General features: G+C 37.2%; 2 protein-coding genes across 2 annotated transcripts in view; both read right to left on the bottom strand.

The window, feature by feature from the left end:
- Positions 1 to 18,554, bottom strand: part of DCHS2 (dachsous cadherin-related 2) — a 273,708-nt gene that overhangs the window by 33,406 nt on the left and 221,748 nt on the right. The window contains exon 14 of the mRNA XM_049770863.1: positions 13,388 to 13,501. Coding sequence (XP_049626820.1) covers positions 13,388 to 13,501 — 114 coding nt within the window. The remainder of the gene's footprint in view (positions 1 to 13,387; positions 13,502 to 18,554) is intronic.
- LOC126003434 (eukaryotic translation initiation factor 3 subunit K) lies at positions 16,409 to 17,185 on the bottom strand. Its single transcript, XM_049769630.1, has one exon. It carries the CDS (start codon positions 17,106 to 17,108, stop codon positions 16,452 to 16,454), a length of 657 nt encoding a protein of 218 aa, XP_049625587.1. The 5' UTR covers positions 17,109 to 17,185; the 3' UTR covers positions 16,409 to 16,451.

Below are 18,554 nucleotides of genomic sequence, written 5' to 3'. Positions count from 1 at the left end.
GGCTGATATCGAGGTCTTTAATCCATTTGGATTTTACCTTTGTACATGATGTTAGCTGGGGGTCTAAGTTTAATTTTTTGCAAGTGGCTATCCAATTGTGCCAACACCACTTGTTGAAGAGGCTTTCCCTGCTCCATTTAGGATTTCCTGCTCCTTTATCAAAAATTAGATGGTTGTATCTCTGGGGAACATTTTCTGAGTATTCAAGCCTATTCCACTGATCTGAGGACCTATCCTTATTCCAATACCATGCTGTTTTGATAATTGTTGCTTTGTAGTACAGTTTAAAGTTGGGAAAAGTAATTCCTCCCATATTCTTTTTCCCAATGATTGCTTTAGCTATTCGAGGGTGTTTATTGTTCCAAATGAATTTCAAAAGTGTCTGATCCACTTCTTTGAAGAATGTCATGGGTATCTTTAGAGGGATGGCATTAAATCTGTATAATGCCTTGGGGAGTATTGACATTTTGATGATGTTAATCCTGCCAATCCATGAGCAGGGTATGTGTTTCCATTTCCGTGTGTCCTCTCTTATTTCTTGGAGCAGAGTTTTATAGTTTTCTTTGTATAGGTCCTTCACATATTTAGTCAAGTTGATTCCAAGATATTTGAGTTTGTGTGGTACTATTGTGAATGGGGTTGTTTTCTTAATGTCCATTTCATCCTTATTACTATTGGTATATAGAAAGGCCATTGATTTTTGTGTGTTAATTTTGTAGCCTGCCACCTTGCTATATGAGTCTATTGTTTCTAGAAGCTTTTTGATAGAGTCTTTAGGGTTTTCTAAGTAGAGTATCATGTCATCTGCAAACAGTGAGACTTGACTTCTTCCTTTCCTATCTGGATTCCCTTGATATCCTTTTCTTGCCTAATCGCTATAGCAAGTACTTCCAGTGCTATGTTGAATAGGAGTGGTGAGAGAGGACAGCCTTGTCTTGTGCCAGAATTTAGAGGGAAGGCTTTCAGTTTTTCTCCATTGAGGATAATATTTGCCACTGGCTTGTGGTAGATGGCCTTCACTATATTGAGAAAGGTTCCCTCCATTCCCATCTTGCTGAGAGTTTTGATCAAGAATGGGTGTTGGACCTTATCAAATGCTTTCTCTGCATCTATTGATATGATCATGTGGTTTTTATTTTTCTTGTTATTGATGTTGTGTATTATGTTGATAGATTTACGGATGTTAAACCAGCCTTGCATTCCTGGGATGAAACCTACTTGATCGTAGTGGATGATCTTCTTAACGAAGCATTGAATCCTATTTGCCAGGATTTTGTTGAGGATCTTTGCATCTGCATTCATCAGTGATATTGGTCTGTAATTTTCTTTTTTGGTAGCGTCTCTGTCTGGTTTAGGTATCAAGGTGATGTTGGCTTCATAAAAGCTATTTGGAAGTGTTTCTGTTTGTTCAATTTCATGAAAGAGTCTTGCCAAGATTGGCAGTAGTTCCTCTTGGAAAGTTTGATAGAATTCATTAGTGAATCCATCTGGACCTGGGCTTTTGTTTTTCGGCAGACATTTGATTACTGTTTTAATTTCATCAATGGTGATGGGGGTGTTTAGATATGCTACATCCTCTTCCTTCAACCGTGGAAGATTATAAGAGTCCAAGAATTTATCCATTTCTTCCAGGTTCTCATTTTTAGTGGCGTAGAGTTTTTCAAAGTAGTTTCTGATTACCCTTTGAATCTCTGTCATATCAGTAGTGATCTCTCCTTTTTCATTCCTGATACGAGTTATCAAGTTTCTCTCTCTCTCTTTCTTTGTTAGGTTTGCCAGTGGTCTATCAATCTTGTTTATTTTTTCAAAGAACCAACTTCTGCTTTCGTTGATCTTTCGGATTGTTTTTTGAGTTTCCACTTCGTTGATTTCTGCTCTCAGCTTTGTTATTTCCTTCTGTCTTCCTATTCTTGGGTCCTTTTGTTGAGCATTTTCTAGTTCTATTAGCTGTGTCATTAAGCTACTCAGGTAAGCTCCTTCTTCCTTCCTGATGTGTGCTTGCAAAGCTATAAATTTTCCTCTCAGTACTGCTTTTGCTGTGTCCCATAAGTTCTGAGAGTTTGTGTCTTTATTGTCATTTGTTTCCAGGAACCTTTTTATTTCCTCCTTGATTTCATCTCGGACCCACTGGTTATTGAGCATGAGGCTGTTTAACTTCCAGGTGTTAAAGTGTTTCTTCTGAGTCCCTTTGGAGTTCACAAATAATTTCAGAGCCTTGTGGTCAGCGAAGGTAGTCTGCAAAATTTCTATCCTCTTGATCTTATGGAGGTATGTTTTATGTGCCAGCATGTAGTCTATCCTGGAGAATGTCCCATGTACATTGGAGAAGAATGTGTATCCAGGTTTCTGGGGATGGAGTGTCCTATATATATCCACTAGGCCTCTTTCTTCCATTTCTCTCCTCAGGTCTAGTATATTCTTGTTGGGTTTCAGTCTGGTTGACCTGTCCAGTGTTGACAAAGCCGTGTTAAGGTCCCCCACAATTATTGTGTTGTTGTTGATATTATTTTTCAGATTTGTCAGCAGTTGTATTAAATATTTTGCTGGCCCCTCATTCGGTGCATATATGTTTAGGAGAGTGAATTCTTCCTGCTCTACGTACCCCTTGATTAATATAAAATGTCCGTCTTTGTCCCTTACAACCTTCCTGAGTATAAAGTTTGCATTATCTGATATTAGTATGGCCACTCCAGCTTTTTTATGGGTGTTGTTTGCTTGGATAACTTTTCTCCAGCCTTTTATTTTGAGTCTATGTTTGTTCTGACTATTCAGGTGCGTTTCTTGTAGGCAGCAGAAGGTTGGATTGAGTTTTTTGATCCATTTAGCCACTCTGTGTCTCTTAACTGGTGCATTTAGTCCATTGACGTTGAGAGAAAGAATTGTCCTGGGATTTAACGCCATCTTTATTTCAAAATTTGGTGTGTCTTTTGGGTAGTCTTGTCTTAGATTAGGTCTTTCAGTTTTTCTCTTAAGACTGGTTTTGTGTCTGTGAAGTTTCTGAGCTGTTTTTTGTCTGTGAAACCATGTATTCTTCCATCAAACCGGAAAGTGAGTTTTGCTGGGTATAGTATTCTGGGTGAAGCATTCATTTCATTCAGTCTTGTCACAATATCCCACCACTGCTTTCTGGCATTGAGCGTTTCTGGTGACAGGTCTGCTGTAAATCTCAGGGAAGCTTGCTTGAACATGATTTCCCCTTTTGATCTTGCTGTTTTCAGAATTCTGTCTCTATCTGTGGGATTTGTCATTGTGACTAGGATGTGTCTTGGGGTGGTTTTTCTGGGGTCTCTTTTGGTTGGTACTCTTCGGGCATGCAGGATTTGATCACATATATTCTTTAGCTCTGGAAGTTTCTCTTTAATGATGTTCTTGACCATTGATTCTTCCTGGAAATTTTCTTCCTGGGTCTCTGGGACTCCAATGATTCTTAAGTTGTTTCTGTTGATCTTATCATAGACTTCTATTTTCGTCTTTTCCCATTCTTTGACTAATTTTTCCATTGTCTGCTCATTTGCTTTAAGTTTTTTGTCCAGTCTCTCCTGCTGTATGGAATTGTTATGTATCTCATCTTCCACAGCACCAAGTCTATTCTCAGCTTCTGATACCCTGTCCCAGAGCTTATCCATTTTGTCATTCACTTCGTTTACTGACTTTTTCAGTCCTGTTAGTTGACATGTTATTTCAGTTTGGAGTTTTGTCATTTCTGCCTTCATATTTTCTTGGTTCTTATTAGTGTTCTGTTCAACTCGATCCATGGTTTCTTGGAGTCTGTTGAGCACCTTCCATATTGCTAGTCTAAAGTCCTTATCTGAGAGGTTGATTAGTTGTTCAGTCATTATCTGGTCCTCAGAATTGTCATCTTCATTCTCTATGTCTGATGCTGGTTTGCGTTGTTTCCCCATTGTCACACTTGTATTGTGGGTTTTTCTACGTGTTGTAGTGGTATTCATTGTCTATATGATGTAGGCAGCACACTCCTCTGGCTCCTCCCTTTCTGGATGGGCTGACTTGCCTCTAAGGGAGGGGAGTCCTCCGTGGATGAAGCCTCACACTGGGACAAATCTTAGGCCCGAGCATGCAACAGAGAAGACAGTCCAGAGAGAAATGTTTGCTTCTGTGATATAGCGCCGTTCTTAGTGTGATTTTTCCTTCTTGTTGCAATGGAGTTCTTTCCTTAGAAAGAGTGCACGGCCGCGTAGCGAAGCGGAGCGGCCGTGCTCCTCTGAGCCTCTTTTTGCCCCACTCGCAAGAGTTTCACGCAAGAGGACAGTAGACAGACATAGACAAGTCACACTCACAGTCTTTCACAGCTGAGCCCCACTGGGCCGGTGTACTTTTGCGGATTTTCCCCGCCTGGTGTCACACACAGGGAGCCAGCTTTTGCCATTAAGCTTTTATTTAGGCCCCTTCTTCCTTTCTGATGTGTGCTTGAAAAGTATAAAATTTCCTCTTTTTTTTTTTTTTTGGTTTTTGGGTCACACCTGGCAGTGCTCAGGGGTTACTCCTGGTTCCATGCTCAGAAATTGCTCCTGGCAGGCTCAGTGGACCATATGGAAAATTTCCTCTTAAAACTACTTTTGCTGGGGCCGGGCGGTGGCGCAAGAGGTAAGGTGCCTGCCTTGCCTGCGCTAGCCTTGGACGAACCACAGTTTGATCCCCCGGCGTCCCATATGGTCCCCCAAGCCAGGAGCAACTTCTGAGCACATAGCCAGGAGTAACCCCTGAGCGTTACCGGGTGTGGCCCAAAAACCAAAAAAAAAAAAAAAAAAAACTACTTTTGCTGTGTCCCACAAATTCTAATAATTTGTGTCCTTATTGTCATTTGTTTCCAGGAATATTTTTATTTCCTCTTTGATTTTTATCTCTGACCCACTGGTTGTTCAGCAGTGTGATGTTTAATTTCCAGGTGTTATGTTTTTCTTCTGAGTCCCTTTGTAATTCATTTCTAATTTCAGTGCCTTGTGATCTGAGAAGGTAGTCTTTACAGTTTCTATCCTCTTGACTTTGTGAAGATATGTTTCATGGGCCAGCATATGATCTAACCTGAAGAATGGCCCATGTTCATTGGAAAAGAATGTGTATCCAGTTTTCTGGGTATGAAGTGTCATATGTATGATCTTCTAGGCCACTTTCTTCCATTTTCTTGTCAGAGTTAGTATATTCTTTTTCGGTTTCAATATGGTTAACTTATCAAGGGGTGCCAGGGTAGTGTTAAGGTCTCCCACTAGTGTTGTATAGCTATTAATATCTTCTTTCAAATTGGTCAACAACTGTATTAAATATTTTTCTGGTCCCTCACTGGGTACATGTATATTTAGGAATGTTATTTCTCCTTGTTGTCCATATCCTTTGATTAGTATGTAATGATCATATCTTTGACCCTTATAACTTTTATGAGTCTAAACTTTGTTTCATTTGATATTAATATGACCATTATGGCTTTTGTAAGGCAGTTTTTGCTTGGATGATTTTCCTGCAGTCTTTTGTTTTGAGTCTATGTTTGTTCTGGCTATTCAGATGTGTTTCTTATAAGTAGCAAAGTGTTGGCTTCAATTTTTTGATCCATTTTGCCACTCTGCACTCTTACCAGGTGCATTTAGTCCATTGACATTAAGAGAGATAATTGTCATGGGGTTCAGTGTTATCTTTGTGTAGAAATTTGGTGTGTCTGTTGGTATGTATTATTTAAAGTAGACTTTTCAGTTTTTCTTTTAAGACTGATTTTGAGTCTTCAAAGCTTCTAAGCTGTTGTTTATCCATGAAGCTATGTATACTTCCTTGAAACCTGAAAGTGAGTCTGGCTGGGTGCAGCATTCTAGGCAAAGTATTCATTTCATTGAGTTTTGTCACTATATCCCACCACTGTCTTCTGGCCTGGAGGGTTTCTTGTGACATGTCTGCTGCAAATTTTAAGGATACTCCTTTGAATGTAATTTCCCTTTTTGATCTTGCTGCTTTCAGTATTGTATTCCTTTCTGTGGGATTCATCATTGTGACCAGGATGTGTCTGAGATGAGTAGGATGTGTCTGGGTATGCTTTTCTTTGGGTGTCTTTTAGCTGGTACTCTTCAGGCATTCAGGATTTGGTTGCATGCAGTCTTTAGTTCTGGGAGTTTCTCTGTAATGATGTCCTTGATTGTTGTTTTTCCTGGGAATTTTCTTCCTCGGTCTCTGGGATTCCAATAATTCTTATGTTGTTTCTGTTGATTTTATCAAACACTTCTATTTTCATCTGTTCACATTCTTTGAGTGCTTTTTCATTGTCTGATCATTTGCTTTAAGGATCTTTTTTAACTCTTCTGCTGTGGAGCTTTAATTCATCTCATCTTCTAGCTCATTGATTCTGTCCTCATCTGCTGTTACTCTGTTGGAGAGGTTTTCCATTGAGGTTTTCATCTCATCTACTGAGTTTTTCAGTCCTGTTATTTCAGTTTCAAGTTTTCTGATTTCTATTTTTTTGTTCTGTTCAGCTCAATCTATGCTTCTTTGAGTTATATGAGAATCCTCCATATTTCTTTCCTATTCTATACTCCTATCTGAGAGATTAATTAGGTTGTTGGTAATTTTGGGGTCATCAGAGCTGCCATCTTCATTCTCTATGTATGCAGTTGGCCTGTGTTGTTTCCCAATTGAGACGCTTGTATTGTGGCCTTTACTACGTGTTATAGTGGGGCTCATAGGCTAAAAGATGTGCATGCGACTGTGTTCTTCTGGATCTACCCTTTGTGATGGGCTATGGAGAGATTATGTTTTCTGGGCTCCTCTTTGGCAGCCACACGCAGAAAAACTGGAAACCAGGCAGGAAGCAATGGAGCAGCTTTTTATAGAGTCCCCTTAGTACCCAACCACAGGCAGGAATTAGCCCCCGCTCCTTGTGGTTAGAGACAGCCTACCTTTTGATGGGTCTTGAAGAGATTATCTTTTTTAGGGTCTTCTTTGGCTCCCACTCTCAGGAAAACAGGAAAACAGACAGGGAGCTTTTTATAGTGTCCTCTTTGTGCCCAAACACAGGTAGGAATTAGACCCTGCTCCTTGTGGGCGGAGACAGCCTACCTTTGTGATGGGCCTGTAGAGATTATGTTTTCTAGGGTCTTCTTTGGCTGCCTGAGTCCATCATTTCTAACTGCCAAAAGATATGCTTGTTCCAGCATCTCTAACTTTCACTCTTCACTTGTCTCTCTCTGTTCGAGTCATAACATTGACGCATACATATTTCAGGATTGGCACATAAGTTTCCCATCTGCCTAGAGTGGGCGCCACTTCCATGCTTTCTTGGGATAATTTCAGACCATCCACCTGCGTCATCACAATTTCAGTTCTCTACCAATGCACACAGAGCACCTATGATGACTTTGATAAATTGCTTCAGTCCAGTTACTCCTCTTGGCTTAGAAGTTCCACAAAGTAAAGAGAATTACTGTCTCTTATATCATCATTCCCCAATATTCAGCTTGGAATCCTGCACACAGAAGTCATCTAATAATGCTTTAGACTTTCTATGTATGTATGTATGTATGAATGTATGTACATGTAGGTAGGTAGGTGGTTAGGTTAAAATGAATCTTTCTATACATATAGTTTATGTATAAACAGGTAGAGAAACTGATGCTTGGGTAGGTACTAAACCAGGTTCAAGATTCTCCCTCAAACTTAGAAAACTCCACTGATAACATATTTTTCTTTTCTTTTGATTTTTAGGGCCACACACAGTAATGCTTAGGGGGTACCCTTGGCACTGCACTCAAGACTTAGTTCTGGCAGTGCTCAAAGACATTATGGATGCCGGAGAGAAATCTGGGTCAACAGCATGCCAAGCAAGAACCCTACTTGCTATACTATCTTTCCTGCTTTCTAATAATAAAATTCTTCTAACGTTTCTGCTATGTCCTTTCCCTTCCCTTTACAACCAAATTTACAACCAAAATTTTGCAAAAGAAAAAATTCCAAAGAATAGAGATTTTATAAATTAATGTTGTTAATAGTTTGAGCCACCTGAAGTCAAGTTTATATCCAAGCTACAGGATAAATGAGCTGGCTCTTCCATTTATTAAATTTGCCAACTGGTGGTAGCTAGTCAGGCCATAGAGTTAATTTTTTTCTTCTGTAAAATATGAATATCAATTATGATTCCACAAGTCTGTTTTAAGAAGGAACATAGTAACTACTGAAAATTTTATGTTATAGTAATTAGTATAGACTTCAAAAATATTATCCATGTCTCTTCTGCTCCATAACTAGATATAAATGTAATATATTTGCAAGCTCTAAAGTTAAAAAAATGATAGAAATAGACTATTGAAATTTCAATTTATTGTAACCAAACCTATAGGATGCTTGAAATTTGACTTAGTCACTGATATTCTTGAGGTATTTCCTGAACCAGTTTCCCCAGAGAATCTATCTAGACCAAAAAAATTTCAGGTTACCACACACCTGGATGATAAGGAGAGTCATATCCTATTCCAATAGTCTAACATTGGTATCGAGTATTTATAGAATATTTCTGGAGCTTATTTTCTTTTTCTACTAAGAAAAACAGCATTTTGATTTAATATTAATAATTCACTATACTATCAATTTTAAAATTTCATAAGCTCAATTTCAAATATTGTCATGAGAGTACATTAGAGTTTAGAACTAAAATGAAATATTTTTACAAACCATGGTCTGATGTAACCAACCCCCTTGAGAGAAAATTTAGAGCATATTTAACTATTGGCAACTGGAAAATCATTAAGATGCTTTTTAATGAGTTACTAATGCAAAAAACTGGTCTTTAGAAACCTCTGTGGAAAAGGAACTCAACTCTGTGCCTTCAAATTGCAGAAGGTACCCAGGCTGAGATAAATCCAAATTTCTGATCCAAAGCACTATTTCCACCAAACAGAATACTCAACTTACTATCATGTTTTGTTACTATTAGTAAAGGAAAAGTAAAATTGAAATGCAACATAAATTGCCAGTGTCACCCTGTAAAGAGTGTGCCAGTTATAGTGCAGATCAAAGTGGATTTTTTTTTTAATCCAAAGCTGTGTTCCAGCTTTGATAATTGGAATTTTGTACTTGGAATGGATCTGTAGTTCTAATGTTTTCCTTGTTTGGCTTTTATTTTGGCATAATAATTGGCATATGCTGTGAAAGTTGTGTGAATAGAAATGGCAATAACCCAATTGTAGTTGATTCAAGACTGGCACACCTATAGATTCATATTCTGTCTCATATTTTTCTTACAGACATCAAGGAAATTACTGTAACTAGTGAGAAGAATATATGTACTACTAGGCTATGTATAATATTGTTTTAAAAAGTCCACTTAAGGGACTGGAGCAATAGCACAGCTGTAGGGCATTTGCCTTGCACGCGGCTAACCCAGGATGGATCTCGGTTCGATCCCTAGAATCCCATATTGTCACCCAAGCCAGGACCAATTTCTGAGTTCATAGCCAAGAGTAACCCGAGTGTCATCGGGTGTGGCTCCCCCACAAAAGTCCACAACATAAATCAATTACCTCATAAATACCTCCATAAATACCTCTATAAGTACTTGATAATTACTTCAGAATGAAACTAGAATTTTTTATTCTAGTATATATCAATATATGGAGCTTTGGTCCAAGTCATAAACTGTATACCCAAATGAGATGAAAATTCATCAAATGCTAAATGTTTGATAGACACAATCCCTTGATTTCACTCAGTGATAAAGTATGTGTGCATATGTATACAACAGAAACAGAATGTATTTATGTTGCCCAAAAGGTCTCAAAATCTTTTTTTTACTAAAACTTCATTTTTGAAACACAAAGTCTAATCCATTTTGCTTCATGTCAATCGACCAAATAATGGAATGAATATTCCATCTGTTCTTTACAGATCCAACATTAGTCCAACTCCAAAATTCTGCTGGTTGAGACAGTATGAAGTACATGTTGTAAGCTAAGGTGACACAGCATTTGATACAAAAGTCAACCTCTGGTTTGTGACTATGTATGGTACAGTGACAAAATTGACACAAATAAAAAGAAAACACAAATCTTATCATTGGTCCATCTCATTACAACTTACTGAACCAATAACAAATAAAATAACTTTCTCACCATTTCACTCTTATGAAAAGTGGCCACAACTTTTGAGATCAACATTATTGATTTATACTTTGCAATTTAGTTTATGTTTTAATTGCTATGTGCTAGAAAATAGTAATTTTCAATATTACACTTGTAAGCTCAAGCAGAAATAAAAATCAACTGTAATAGTATTTTGTGTGTTCAATCTTTGGCCATACCTATAGTGCTCAGGGCTTACTCCTTGCTCTGTACTCAAGAAAAACTTCTGCAGGGGCTTGAGGGGCCATATGAAGTGCTTGGAATAAAAACTGTGTGGGTTATATGAAAGGTAAGCACCTTGACACTGTGCTCTATGCCTTCTCCCCTATGCATTTATTTTTAAAACTAATATAAAATGAGAAGTCTCTGTTGAGATTCTATTAGCCTCAGCCTGAATTTATAGTAACCATATGATCATAGCTATATTTGCTTAAGAAAAAAATCAAATACTCAGGGATCAGAGAGAGAGAGAGAGAGAGAGAGAGTATAGCAGATCAGATACTTGCCTTGTATGCAGCAGATCTGGTTCAATATACTCTATAATACTCAGCACCTCATCTAACTCCCCAAGCCCTGCCAGGATTTATCCTTGAGCACAGCCAGGTGAGGGCCCAAGGTAAAAAAAAATACATAAAAACTTAATTATAAAAATATATTATAAAATATGATATAAATATACACAAACATATACAAAAACTCAATTATATTTAAGTGAGTCTTTCCTTTAATGATACATTCTGGTTATTTTCAGAATGGAATGTAATTCCCTATAGGGCACAGATTAACTTAGACTTCAAAAAAAATCTTTAAACAAAAGTTTTGAGGACAATGAGCAGCTCAATATGAGCTGAAAACCCAACTGCAGGTAAAGCACCATGAGTGAGAACTCATGAATTCACAGAATACATCTTCAAAGAAGTGAGATGCTGCAATTATTAGGTATATTAAATCTATTAACTATATATGTCTAAATATACTTTTTGTATATTTTTATATTTATAGTATATTTCTATAGTTATGATATATTTTCCATATTTTAATATATTGTCTATATTATTGTATAATTTCTATATATTTTATTTAGTATATAGAAAATATTGTATACTTGATTACAAAGGAAACTAATTGCTTACTTTCTCAAAAGACCAATAATAATTAAAGAAATAGAAACCAAGAGAACTTCTGGATATGAAAAATATAGGTCCTAAAACCCTCTAGACTGAAGAAAACAAAGATAATGAATTGAAAAATATAATAAAAGGGCCAGAGTGATAGCACAGCAGAAGGGCATTTGCCTTGCACTTGGCTGACCCAGGACTGACCTGAGCACACAGTCAAGAGTAATCCCTGAGCTACACCGAATGTGGCCCAACAACCAATACACATTTAGCCTTATTTCTTTATATATAGATAATAAAGAAATAAGGCTGAATGTGATAACACCCACTTATGTCTAATTAAAGTTCAAAAATATAAAGTAAATGGCATTTATGTCAACAAATGCCTTGTTGTTATTTTAGGGCCCCAGCCAGTAGGTTCAGAAGTTCAGGGCTACTTTTAACTTGGTCTCCAGTAGTTAGGCAGGGATGAAGATCAAACCTGCAATTTATGTGGAAAGCATGAATTCCAACTATTGAATTGCCTCTCAGACCCAGCAACTTTTTTCTTAATATGTAATGCACAATGAAATTTTTTTTCTTATTTTTAAAGATAGTATGCAGAACCATTTTCTATATCTTAATGATTTTCCAGCTGTCAATAGTTAAATCTGCTCTACATTTTCTCTCAAGGATGTTGGTTATAACATGATTTGTAATCCACTTTGGTCAAAATAAAAATTATTTAATTAAAAAAACAAGTTTAAATTTAACAACAACAATAACTTTTTTGATGAAAAAGAATTCCATTTTAGTTCTAAACTGTAATGTACTCGATGACAATATATGAAATTGAGCTTATGAAATTTTAAAGTTGGTAGTATAGTGAGTTCTTCATATCAAATACAAAATGCTCTTTTTCTTAGTAGAGAAAGAAAATAAGCTCCAGAAATATTCTATAAATACTCAACGCCAATGTATTTTTTTCATTATTGTGCATTCTACAGTTTTATGTCTCAAGTTATCATTTTATAACTGTCACAAAATATATTTGAAGTAGTTTAACATAGGTGAAAAATCACTTAATTAAAATATTTCTGCAGATGATAAGTCTGGACTCTGGACTAGACATAGGCAGAGTTTAATCTTCATTTTTACAGAGATTCAAAACAAGGAAGCTTGAGCCATGATGGAAGATAGCAGAAGGAATTTGAGTAGCCTTGGGGGAAAATGAAATGTATGTTCTCTTCCCTCCTAAAATTCTAACCACAATTTCCTTCCCAGAATTCTCAAAGACTCAGACTGTTAGAAAATTAAGTCTTTAGACTGCTTATAAATGGCTCTCCTGCCAATGATATCTATGCACTACCCTTTAACCAAATGGTGGGGTAAAGGTTGGTAGACTTCTGGCAGATTACCTCAGAAAAGTTGCTGCCAAATCTTGTAGAGACAAATAAACCCTAACAACACTGGATGAAAAGGCATTTGCTTAAGAAATTACCCTTTCTGAATTCTTCCCATGTGCATGTAGTACAGATTAAATAGGGCAGTTGTATGGTAATAGAGAAATTATTAAAAACATTCTTCTTGAGGTTTGCCAACGAAGCAGTAGATATTTATCTACTACATAGTTGTTAGGCAAAAAAGTATGTTTCAAATAATCAATTGCTATTCATTTAAAACACAATAATGGTCTTATTAAAGCTAAATTTAATACATGCTAGATTTGGAAGTGATTTCTTTACCACCACATAGAAACCTTTCCAGCTGTCCTTGTTTTTGTTGCATTGTTGACATTCAGTGGCGAATTTAGAAGAATCTCTGATGAAAATTCCCTAAAGCTAGACATGTGTGTTTATTTTCAATTCAAACTTAGTACTGATAATCTTTCTACTATATCTCCAATTCTACAAAACTGATGGGTAAATTAAAAGTAAAAACCCATTTCCCTTAAAACATTAGAAAGGTAGGACAGGTAATCTAATTTGGAAATGTGAAGGATAGAATTTATAGCAAATATATATGAACAAATAAACAGTTCTTGATTTCCCACAATTCCTCATCAGTTACTATACAAAAATTGAATACCTTTCAATTTTTGAGTTTTTTTTTGTAAAGACATATCTTCTTAGTAACATTTACTGGAATAGGAAATAATGCTATTATATGTTAGAAAGAGACTACCTGAGTTGGAGCACAGGGAAAAAGCACCATCTTCATTTCCACTAAAAATGGAATATTTGATGTCATCCAGAATAAAGTCAGGAGTAAAAGCATGTACAGTCACAATAGCAGTACCTGTAAAAGTAAAGAATTGGAAAAATTTAGGAAAAGAAATTTTTTAGGGAAAAAATAAACATTGGGTATTTATCATGTCTAATATATTTTGACTCACTTATTAATTAAATCAGTCAGTAATTGTTTATCAAATATCTTCAAAAGCAACATCTTATAGGAAGTTAGTGATAATCAAGACAGAACCTATCCCTGTCCTAATAGTTGTTATTAATGGATGAAAGGAAATGGACCCAGTGTCAATATACAAGTATTTAAGGTAGATTTCAGATGTGCTAAGACAAATTGTAAGGAAAATGAACTAGAGGGCAGTAGATAACACATTAGTTAGGTGCCACATAGGTGCAAATTTTATGTCACATAGTCCCTAGAATAACCTGGTGAAGCTCCAAAAAGGTAGCCCTCAGGAAGGCCCAGGAATCCCCAGCAGTTGCCACCCAGGACGGAAGTAGCATCACAACCTAGTATGCCCTGAATCAAACCACCTGTCTGATAGTCCCAGGCATCCTTCTCCCTAAACAAACAAAAATGAACAAGTTATGTGATGAACACAACATTTCTTTTGTGGGGAAATTAGCAGTCTTCGGGAGAAATGGTATTCACCTTGACGAATAAGATGCCATAGAAAGTGCTGGAAACAAAGAACTCTGGAAACATGCAGCTACCAGGAAAATCCCGAGTTGCAGAAGAGCTGGTTTTGCCAAAGCACAACGCAGAGGGGAAAGGTGGAAGATGAAGGATTTCTGAGTAGACACGAGTTTAGTGTTTATTCTAAGTGCAATGGAAGGTCAGAAAAGCATAGGAAATTGAGTTCGTGAATCTGATTTATTTTAAAATTGGTAATTTTAAAATATCATGACTGCTTCATGGGGAATGAAGAAAGATAAGAACAAGGCAGAGAGACCAATTAAGATAACATCGCATTTGTCCAGACAAGAGCTATTAATGCAGTATTTTGGGAAGGGCTATGGAAAGCATTGCAAAGATTAAAGACAGATTTTTAAATTCTTCCCTGAATACTGAGATGGAATATGGGAAAAGAGACCACGATATATAAATAAGGAAAAAACTTTCTTCTACCAGCCCCAGTATAGCTTGGGGCTATAACCCTAACAGTCACATTAGAGAAGAAAATGGAGGTCTTGGCTGAAGAGGGCAATTTTCTCAAGGTCTGGTATGGAAGGACAGTCATAGAAGTTAAATTGCAAGAAAACGTAGAAATTGAGTTAGGTATGAAACATAGAGAAGAAATAAGCTCAGCTATGGTGAAAAGATTAATTACTAATATGAAAGAAGAATTAGTATGAACTGGTACTGTTTTAAGACAATTGGTACAATGAGATAGGAAGGGCACTCAAGAATCCATTTAAACCCCCAAGTTAGCACTCTGTGATCTTTGCAACATCTATGTATGCACTTTGTTTCTCTGCTTTGCTTCCTCTCCTCCTAATTGTATATCTATCTTTCTACTCTGCATTTAAAATTTTTTTAAATTAATAAATTTGATAAGATAAAATTTACATAATGTATAGGCATTTAAATATATAATTAAATATGCTTTATAACTGTCTATATTTCTGTTATCTCCATCATGATCAGGACACAATACTTCTAACCATTAAGTTTCCTGGTATCCTTTTACGGATTTCTCTCACTCTGATTCTGGAAAATTAAGCATCATCTTTCTGTGACAAAGCATTAGTTCTGCTTTTAAAATTTTATACATATGATATCCGACATCTTTTGATCAGAATCATGGTTGAGAATTATGTATATTCTTAGTCCCAAAATATTTATTCTTCCATTTTTTTACTGCAGAGTAGTGTTCTAGCTGAAGACTTAAGAGATATCTCTGAAGAGATATATGGATTGTCTTACTCATTTAACTACTGAACCAGGAAGTTAGTACAGTTAGGCTTGCTCTACATGTGGTGGCTGACCACAGTTTGATCCCTCGCACCCCCTATAATTCCCCCAAGTCCTGCCAGGAGTGATCCCTGGGTGCAAATATGCATATATCAGTGGAAATCTAGATTACTTTTAGTTTGAAACTGTTTTTATTAGGCCAGAGCAATAGCACAGTGGGTAGGGCCTTTGCCTTGCACATGGCTCACCTGAGTTAAATCCCCGGCATCCCACATTATTCCGCAGCCTACCAGGAGTGATTTCTGAGCACAGAGCCTAAAGTAACCCAAGTCTAGCAGGTGTCTACCCCCAAAAGAAACTTAAATTGTGAACATCCATGCAAAACATTTTGATTTGGGGGGCTAGTGATGCTCAGGGATTATTCCTGACTCTTGCACTAATTACTCCAGGAGGTGTTTAGGGGACCATATGGGATGCTGGGGATTGAACCCAGGTTGGCTCATGCAAGGCAAGTGCCCTACCAGCTGTATTATTTCTGCACCAAGCCCCCATGCCAAAGATTTTGTGTGATGAAGTAGACTCATATTTTTCATGTATAAACAACAAGGTAGGTAGGTAAGAAACTATCCAACTATTTTCCTAAGCAGGCAAATCACATTATATTCCTACCTGTGAGAATTCTAGATCCACTCACTTTTATTTATTTATGTATTTATTTATTTATTTATTTATTTATTTATTTATTTATTTATTTATTTATTTATTTATTTATTTATTTATTGGTCTTTTGGGCCACACTCAGTGATACTCAGGGGTTACTCCTGGCTATGCACTCAGAAATTGCTCCTAGCTTAGAGGACCATATGGGGTGTCAGGAAATCAAACCGCGGTCTGTCCTAGGCTAATGTCGGCAAGGCAGCACCTTACCTTTTGTGCCACTGCAATGGCCCCTATTTTCTCTGATACAGAAGATGAATCTTGCACCATACTTCTCACACTTAGTGTTAGTAGCGAGCTGGCACTTTCAGACTTGAATGGAACATATTTTTTTTGGGGGGGGGGGCTATGAGCTTTATTGGGAGCCGAATCACTGGGAGGAGGCCATGATGCTGGACACACTGTCGAAGTCGATCTTCTCCACGATGTTCTTGGGTTTGATGCTCTCTTCCTGGCTGCAAATGAAGATCTGGCCCGACTCGTCTGCACTCCAGCCATACTTGCTCATCCACACTTTGAGTTGGTTGTCTGTCAGATCCCCCAGCATCTCAGCCAGCAGCCATCGGTCAATGTGCTGATAAGTGATGCCCACCACATGGCAGATAAATTTTCGGACTGAGTCTTCAAAGCCAGTAATACCCTCCAAGAGATCCATGTTTTCATCCAGGGCTTGCCAGAAGGCCTGGAAATGGCAGGTCTCCAGCAGGTCTCCCAGATACAGAATCTGGCAGATCGGCCGCTCATCTTGATGTGCCTGGTCAATCATGCACTTGCACAGCGTGAAGTCGGTGTGGGGCAGGTTGGTGAGCGCCTTCAGCAGGATCTGGGCAGTGACCGTGGTCTGGAAGAAGGCCGGGTTGAACTGGTACAGCTTCAGAACAGCGAGGTTGGCCTCCAAGTCATAGGCATTCTCTTTGGCCTGAGTCTCCACATAGCGTTCCAGAGTGGCCAGGTTTTCAGGGTTGTACCTGTCAATACCCTTGAGCAACTTGCCCACGTTCGCTCTCATCTGCTCGAACATCGCCATGATTGCTGTGGCGCCCCAAACCCCGGCGGGGCCCCGAACACACGCCAGGCACAGGGAGATCAGGAAACCGGAAGAGGAAAAACTCGAATGGAACATATTTTAAGATTGGTCTCATCTCTCTGCCAACTTAGTCTAAATTTTACAAGAGCAGAGGGGGATTTCTTTCTATAAGTATAGCTCATTTTTTTTGCTTTATATCATCACTGATATTGCAGTTATTATTTTTTTTTACAAATAGAATATTAGCAACAGTCCTACACTATGCAAACCTATTGCTGACATTTTCCACCAGCACTTGCTCACTTACTATATCAGTGCCACATTCAATTAAGGTGTGCTAATGTAATTTTTAGAACTAATGCTGCAGCACATTTCATAGACACAGAGTAGTTTAAGCATATTTTAAGTTAGTTTTTACCAAAATTGGACATGGGTTCTTGTTTCTACTTTCTCATCTATAATTGTTAGTTTTGATTTTTTAATGACAATGATAAAAGATTCGAAGTGATATCTCATTGGGCACTTTTTCTTTTTTTTAAATTGACTTATAACTTGTTTACAATGCTAGAAAACTACAGGTTCAGGCTATCACACATCTGGAAAGAAAAAAATGTAGTTAAATAACTTTATTATGTTAGTCACCTTATTGAAATAATGTATAACCAACCCCCTAATATTTTCAAGGTGTGTGTAGTTGTATGTTCAGTGTATTTAAATAATTTTATTCTTATTTTTTTTATTGATTTTCTTTGTGGGTGCCACACCTGGCTCTGTTCAGGGTCTACTTTTGGCTTGGCACTTAGCAATCATTCCTGGCCCACTCAGTGTACCATACAGTTTGCCAGGAGTAATAGCAAAGCTAGCACCCTATTAGCTGTACTATCTCACCAGTCCACACTGTTTTGTCTTTTAAACTCCATGTACTAGCACAGAATATAGTTCTTTTGCTTAGTTTATTTTTATAATAAAACTTGGGCTAATTTTAACATCACTCTGATATCTAAAGTAGAGACATCACACACAAAAAAGAGAATTACAGGTCTATACCCTTGATGAACACAAATACAAAGTTCCACAATGAAATACTAGCAAATAAAATTTAACAATTTATCAAAAAGGTTATATAGCATGGCCAAGTAGGATTTATCCCAGAGATGCAAGAATGGTTTAACCTACACAAGTGAATCAACATAACACACTGTATCAGCAAAAAAAATTTACATGATCATATAAATAGATACTGAGAAAGCATTTGACAATATTCAGCATACATTCATGAAAAAACTCCTAACAAGATGGCAATTGAAGAAATACTCTTCAATAAATTCAAAGTCATTTACCAGATGCTGGTTGTAAACATTGTACTCAGTGGGAAAAATACAAAAAGCCTTTCCACTAAGATTTTGCACAAGACAAGGCCAAGATTGACCCTCTTGCTACTGCTAT

This window comes from Suncus etruscus, chromosome 3 (genome assembly GCF_024139225.1).
Source record: "Suncus etruscus isolate mSunEtr1 chromosome 3, mSunEtr1.pri.cur, whole genome shotgun sequence".
Lineage (NCBI taxonomy): Eukaryota > Metazoa > Chordata > Mammalia > Eulipotyphla > Soricidae > Suncus > Suncus etruscus.
Note: the sequence above shows the minus strand (reverse complement) of the source record. Positions and strands in the feature narration are given on the sequence as shown.

Excerpts from the sequence above, each read along its gene's own strand:
- LOC126003434 (XM_049769630.1), bottom strand. The coding sequence starts at position 17,108 with ATGGCGATGTTCGAGCAGATGAGAGCGAACGTGGGCAAGTTGCTCAAG.